The 7,366-nt window shown below is 38.2% G+C and overlaps 1 protein-coding gene across 1 annotated transcript; it reads left to right on the forward strand.

Moving 5' to 3' along the window:
- Positions 1 to 248: 248 nt before the first annotated feature.
- On the forward strand, positions 249 to 3,192 carry KLHL9 (kelch like family member 9). The gene has a single exon (XM_019629445.1). The coding sequence runs from the start codon at positions 790 to 792 to the stop codon at positions 2,641 to 2,643; it is 1,854 nt and encodes a 617-aa protein (XP_019484990.1). The 5' UTR covers positions 249 to 789; the 3' UTR covers positions 2,644 to 3,192.
- Positions 3,193 to 7,366: the final 4,174 nt, after the last annotated feature.

Below are 7,366 nucleotides of genomic sequence, written 5' to 3' on the forward strand. Positions count from 1 at the left end.
CCCTGGGGGGCGGTTGGGAGGGGTGGAGAGCTCAGATTCTCGAAGAGTTTATACCAAACGTGCAGCGTAACATACGTTTTGTCCCATTTAGTCTCACGTACCATAGGACCCAAAGAGGTCCCGCTCGCGCGCAGCCCGCACAGCTCCGCTCCCCCACCGACCCTTCCACCCTCCGCGCACTTCCTCCCCGCTCCCCACACGCCCGCCCACTGACGAGTTAGGCGGCCGCGCAGCCGCAGTTAATGCTGCGGCCGCTCCTAGCCCGGGGGATCCTGGGACTGGGCCTTTCCGGAAAGGACCCGGCTGCGCGTCTGGGGCTAGGCCCGTGTTCCAGGCCCGAGTTCCAGGCTCTTGCTCCAAGAAAGGCCCGAGCCACGACGACGCTGTAGTGACAGCGGAGGACGCAGCAGGCTGCTCGCTGAGGTGCCCGGCCTCGCCGCCGAGCGAGCCGCGGAGCCGCAGTACGTGGCGGTGCCTCCCCCTTGGCCCGGAGCGGAACTGCTGGAGGAGCGGCAGCGCAGGCCGGACAAGGTGAACCGGGTCAATTAACTGCCTTCAGATGATGAGTCATCCGCATAACAATCAGATTTAAGGTCTACAGCCCTTTGTGGTCCTGCTACAGAACACTTTTAAGTGGATGACTGATTGGTGTGTTCTGAGGGGTGCCACGGTGACTGCTTGCCCTTGACAAGGAAAGTGAGCGCTCCAGCCCCTTGGACATCCTCGTTTCCTTGACAGCATTTCGGTTTTAATCTCTTTCTCTGGCGTCTTTGTGCAAGAGGCTTTCCCATGAAAGTGTCTCTTGGTAACGGCGAAATGGGCGTTTCCGCCCATTTACAGCCTTGCAAGGCAGGAACCACTCGATTTTTTACCAGCAATACTCACAGTTCCGTGGTATTGCAAGGCTTTGATCAGCTCAGAATAGAAGGATTGCTTTGTGATGTGACTTTGGTACCAGGGGATGGAGATGAAATTTTCCCTGTCCATAGAGCTATGATGGCGTCTGCTAGTGATTATTTCAAAGCCATGTTTACAGGTGGAATGAAAGAACAGGATTTAATGTGCATTAAGCTTCACGGGGTGAACAAAGTTGGTTTGAAGAAAATAATTGATTTTATTTATACTGCAAAACTCTCTCTTAATATGGACAATCTTCAGGACACACTTGAAGCTGCCAGCTTTTTACAGATTTTACCTGTTTTGGACTTCTGTAAAGTGTTTCTTATTTCAGGAGTCTCTTTAGATAACTGTGTTGAAGTTGGGCGAATAGCTAACACCTACAATCTTATAGAAGTGGATAAATATGTCAATAATTTTATCCTGAAGAATTTTCCTGCATTGTTGAGTACTGGGGAGTTTCTAAAACTCCCTTTTGAACGGCTTGCCTTTGTGCTTTCCAGTAATAGTCTTAAGCACTGTACGGAACTTGAGCTCTTCAAGGCTGCCTGTCGCTGGCTAAGGTTGGAAGACCCTCGGATGGATTATGCTGCAAAATTGATGAAGAATATTCGATTTCCACTGATGACACCACAGGACCTCATCAATTATGTGCAGACAGTAGATTTCATGAGAACGGATAATACCTGTGTGAATTTGCTTTTGGAAGCTAGCAATTACCAAATGATGCCATATATGCAGCCAGTGATGCAGTCAGATAGAACTGCCATTCGATCGGACTCGACACATTTGGTTACATTAGGAGGAGTTTTGAGGCAGCAGCTGGTTGTCAGTAAAGAATTACGGATGTATGATGAAAGGGCACAAGAGTGGAGATCTTTAGCCCCCATGGATGCTCCTCGTTACCAGCATGGCATTGCTGTCATTGGAAACTTTCTCTATGTAGTTGGTGGTCAAAGTAATTATGATACGAAAGGAAAAACCGCTGTTGACACAGTTTTCAGATTTGATCCACGGTATAATAAATGGATGCAAGTTGCCTCATTAAATGAAAAGCGCACGTTCTTCCACTTGAGTGCCCTCAAAGGACATCTGTATGCCGTTGGTGGGCGAAGTGCCGCTGGTGAACTGGCCACAGTAGAATGTTACAACCCAAGAATGAATGAGTGGAGCTATGTTGCAAAAATGAGCGAACCCCACTATGGCCATGCTGGAACAGTGTATGGAGGCTTAATGTATATTTCAGGAGGAATTACTCATGACACTTTCCAAAACGAGCTCATGTGTTTTGACCCAGACACAGACAAATGGACGCAGAAGGCTCCAATGACTACAGTCAGAGGTCTGCATTGCATGTGTACAGTTGGAGACAAGCTCTATGTCATTGGTGGCAATCACTTCAGAGGAACAAGTGATTATGATGATGTTCTAAGCTGTGAATACTATTCACCAACCCTTGACCAGTGGACACCAATTGCTGCTATGTTAAGAGGTCAAAGTGATGTTGGTGTTGCTGTCTTTGAAAATAAAATCTATGTTGTAGGTGGATATTCTTGGAATAATCGTTGTATGGTAGAAATTGTCCAGAAATATGACCCAGAAAAGGATGAGTGGCATAAAGTTTTTGACCTTCCAGAGTCTCTTGGTGGCATTCGAGCTTGTACTCTCACAGTTTTTCCACCTGAAGAAAACCCTGGGTCACCTTCTAGAGAATCGCCTCTTTCAGCACCTTCAGATCATTCTTAGGTCTAAGGTCTTAATATTTTTGCAGTGTATATGGATGATCTCATAATGCCCCTTCAGTTGTATCTTCTTCCAATGATTAGTACAGTCATTAGATAAAAAGGTAACTGATGTTATTTGTATTGTTTGACTTAGTATGTTTATCAAATGGTTAAATGCATTCTGAAAATGTATTAACACAGCCAGCTGTTTTAACAAATGTAAAAAGATCTGTAAAAAATGTTAGATGTCTTTTTTGTGGTGTTGTGTAAGTCAAATTGTAGGTGACTGTCGTAAATGTATGATTATATTCATTATTGCTTCAAAGTTGAAAGTTTTTATCTTTGACTGCAAAACATCAAAGCGAGGCTGCCAGCTCTAACCTAAAATATTAAACAAAAAGTCGCCAAAAATTATTAGCTACCTCCCTTTTTTCATAGTTTTTGACATAGCTGCCAACTCACCAGATTGTGTTGGGTACACTCAGAGTATGTGAAGTTTCTTTCCTTTTTTTTTTTAGCTGAGCCATCCTGCCACCTGTTGGCAGCTCAGCGGCAGCTCATCTCGGGCCGGTCATTGAACCGCTGTTGCTCAGAGCTCAAACTCTTGAGCGAGCTCTTAACCAACTGAGCCACTCGGCCGGCCCCATGAAGTTTCTTAATTAGACAGGAGAAGTAATAAAATTATTAACCTATAAAAACAGTATAGTCCTAAGTCTGTATTGCTAGAGAGAGGGAGGAGAGAGAAAATACATACACATGCATACATACATACATATGTGTATACGTACATATACATATATAACTTTTAAATTGGAACTTCAGGCATGGTGAAATTGTTTCTACATTTAAATTATTTTCTTCTACCTAGCAGCTATTTCTATTTAAATGGGCATTCAGTAGCAGAGAATAAATGTCTATATAGTCATACTGAATTGAGATAGATAAGCACTACATATTAACTTGAGAACCAAATTTGTCATTTGACTAAATTATTACTTCAGATGAAACTTAGACTTTTCTGCTTGTATATTATTTTCTGTAGAGTTGCTTTTATACATGTTTAGCAAAGTTCAGGTTTCAGAGAATTGCTTTTGCGGTAAATTTGAGCTCTGCTATTTTTTACCTTTGTGTTCAGTAAAACTTATGATACTATCAAAGCAAAGAAATATGCTGAACAAAACTATAGGATTTTAAGTTCGATCTCCCAATTTAAGTCATTCTAACATTATTTCATTTGAGGTGTTTGCCCTGGTGCTTCTCCTGCCCATGTGCATCCTGAATTTTGTGTGATCTGCCTCAAGGCTATGACCTGAGCAAACAGGAAATTGTACTCTGTTCTGCATCAAATCAGAAAAACATCCTTTTAGGTATGTCTAAAGGACAGGACCAACTTCAGATTCCCTAAGGAGCCAGCTATAGGAAGCCTAGGACACTGCTATCTTGCAGGCAATACTCAAGTAGATCTTCAGCCTCTTCAATACCAAGGGCATCCCTACTGGTTGAGAACCACATGGGGAGATCTTAATGGGACCTTATCAGCAAATGGAATCTTAGGAATCCTCTGTGTGAGTGATTCTCAAGAAGTACTTTCCTGGAATGTCTACCTGAAGAAAAAATTTACATACATACATTTACATATATATGTATATCTCTATACTTGGGAGATTGTCATAGTGTAAATCAGGAACAACTTCTTTATTGACGATCTCATAATAAAACTCAGGAACCAAGACAAAAGCAATTGGCTTCCAGGGATCTGAACCTTATTGCCCATATAAGTGTTGATTAATTTTAATGCTTTTTATGATTTCTGCACTGGCAGAAGTTTTCATACTTTTGATGTTTTTTTTTTTTAATGATTCAATTTTTTACTAAAAAATAACACATTTGAGTACATTTAGAAAATAGAAAAAGTAGAAATTGCTGTTAACCTTGTGCATTGAATGAGAAATGGCATCCTAGTCATTTCTTTGATTATTAATGAGGTTATTTGTTCTTTAAGTAGCTGTGTTTCCTCATTGATCAAACGTTCATGTCCTTTGCCTTTGTAATAATAACCTATTGGAGTTGCTTTGTTTTTCATACCAAGTTATAGGGTCTCTTTATATAATAAATATAATTTAACTGGCATTTGCTTGCATTTTTTTTTTCTTTTTTCTCAATCACAGTTTTACAAAGGCAGGGCCATTCAGTTAATTTTTGAGATCATATTTGTCTATCTTTTTTGCATTTTGACCTTTTGGGGATAAGTTTGCTGTTTTTTTTTTTAATGTAGTACTTATATCGCATTCCTTGTCCTTTATCTTATCGCTTTGTCAGTGCTAATTCTTAACATGCTATGGTGGCATTTGCTGCTTGTCTCCTGTTCAATAGCTTTTCTTTTTGGTTGAAATGGAGATGATAAATTTTCTTATAAATTTATAAATATTTATTTTATATTAAGAATATTAATCTTTGTTTTAATAAGAATATTAATCTTTATTTACAGTAAATACTTTACCATCTTTTTTCTTTGAGTATGTCTTAACATACACGGTTTTTTTGTAATACAGTGAAATTAATTTTTCCTTTGTCATTTTTTTAATGCTTTCTAGCTTAATTTTTTCCCATCATGAGATGGTATAATTATCCCAGTATTTTGTTATTGTTATGGAGATGATTTTTTTACTAGACTTCTGGTATAAAATTCAATATATGTTTTCAAATTATCCAGTTCTTGTTCCATCACCACTTTTTGAATAATCTTCACTTTTTCACTGAATTTTTATTTATTTTTTTCTTTCTAGCTGAGCCATCCTGCCACCTGTTGGCAGCTCAGCGGCTGCTCAGCTCAGGCCATAACTCGAACCGCTGTTGCTCAGAGCTCAAACTCTTGAGCGAGCTCCTAACCAACTGAGCCACTCAGCCGGCCCATTTTCACTGAATTTTTAAGCTTTTTAAAATCATAATAAAATCTTATTTATAAGATAGGCAATTTAAGGTATTTTTCTTCAGTTTCAATGATCTTTTATTCGAGCAGTCTTGATTATATAGATCGCTGTTTCAAGTGGGATTTTGTTTTGATTATATAGATCGCTGTTTCAAGTGGGATTTTGTTTTCATATACTCCAAACTTTATTGCGGTAGTAAGAAAGACATGGTTTTAGCATGTTGGTTTTCTGTCATTACTCTCCTTGATTCTTATAATTTTTTGAGTGGATTCTTGTCTGTTTTTCCCCTTAAAGAATCATATTACCTGCATAGTATAAAAACCTTGTTTCTTATTATTTATTTCATATCTTAAAGCATGGGTTAATACTTCCAGCAAAATTATAGTAGTGACACAAGCATTGTATCTTGGAAGTAATTTTAGTAGGGATAGTTCTAGTTTTAGAATACCTTTATTTAAAGAGAGATTCTTGATCTTGTTCATGAAATAATCTGTTTATTCCTCATTAACTGGCAGTCTTAAAATGAGAGATTCATATTTTCATCACAAGTACTTATCAAAATTTATTGAGGTGGCAATTTAATTTTTCTCATTTCAGATACTGAAGAAGAGTTTGTTTTTCCCTACTGTTGGGTTAGAAAGCAGTCATATTGCTGAGTACATTATCAGTATAGTTTAGAAAGCAATTTGACAAGAAGAGTAAAAGATTATCTTCCGAATTTCATATATTTTGGACATTCAGTATATTTCTTGAATTAAAAATGAAAAAAAAGCCAAAAAATGGTCACCTCATCATAACATTATTTTCTTCCTAATATGATCCTGTCAGACATTCCATAAATTTACTTTTAAAAATGAATTTTGATACCTTATCTGTATCTCTAGTATCTATTGTTAAGCATATATTTGAATGGTTGAGTAATGGTTAAAACAAAAAAACTTAGATGTTCATTAAAAATGACTGCACACACCGCAGAACTATTTAAGTTGAGTTTCTTAACCAAATGCATTAATAATAGGTAGTTCCTCTATTGGTAAATCTCTGAGCAACCACTTTTTAAGAAGCTGATGTTATTCTGCCATCTACAGGTTGAAATTAAAAGTCCTTGTTTAGATAGATTCAGGAAACAACCCTTTTAAACAAAACAGTAATGACAAACCAGCAGAAATTTTTACAGCATATGTGAAAGTTCAAAGTCTTCAGATCATACTCAATTACATAAAAAATAAAAACCTGTGATAACTCTTGGGTGATAAAGAATGTATTTTTTGATATGTAAAATACAGATTTAAATGGTTCCGATCTTTATTTTATTGATTAATATAATTTGAATATTACTGAAAATCTGCAACATTTCATCCAGATTCTTAAGCATTCACATCCACTACATGCTTTTTTTTTTTTTTGAGGGGGGAGGAGAGTGGATTCCCCATTACCGTTCTTAATTTTATTTTTCAGCAGAGTGCCTCATTATGAAGACACAGAGTAAATCTTTTCAGTGGCAGAAAGAATGTAATATGCAATATATCCAGGTATAAGTAAATGTGAGAAACTTATTCTAAGAGGTTTTTGTACTGGTTTCCCTGAGTGGATGCTAGGATGAAATCACTAACCACATATAGCTCTCATCTAGCCCAGACAGCAACACACATAAACTCACACACGTGTGATACACAATGACTTCTGGAGCAGCTGACGCAAATTTTTTTTAGTACCATCCATGGGCTCAAAGAAAGTCTGTTTCTTGGCTATGAGAACTGTAAGAGTGGCATAACTACCCATTTCCTCATTCTCCAAAACACTGTCTCAGAGCAA

Source organism: Hipposideros armiger, unplaced genomic scaffold (genome assembly GCF_001890085.2).
Source record: "Hipposideros armiger isolate ML-2016 unplaced genomic scaffold, ASM189008v1 scaffold_855, whole genome shotgun sequence".
Lineage (NCBI taxonomy): Eukaryota > Metazoa > Chordata > Mammalia > Chiroptera > Hipposideridae > Hipposideros > Hipposideros armiger.

Excerpts from the sequence above, each read along its gene's own strand:
- KLHL9 (XM_019629445.1), top strand. The coding sequence starts at position 790 with ATGAAAGTGTCTCTTGGTAACGGCGAAATGGGCGTTTCCGCCCATTTA.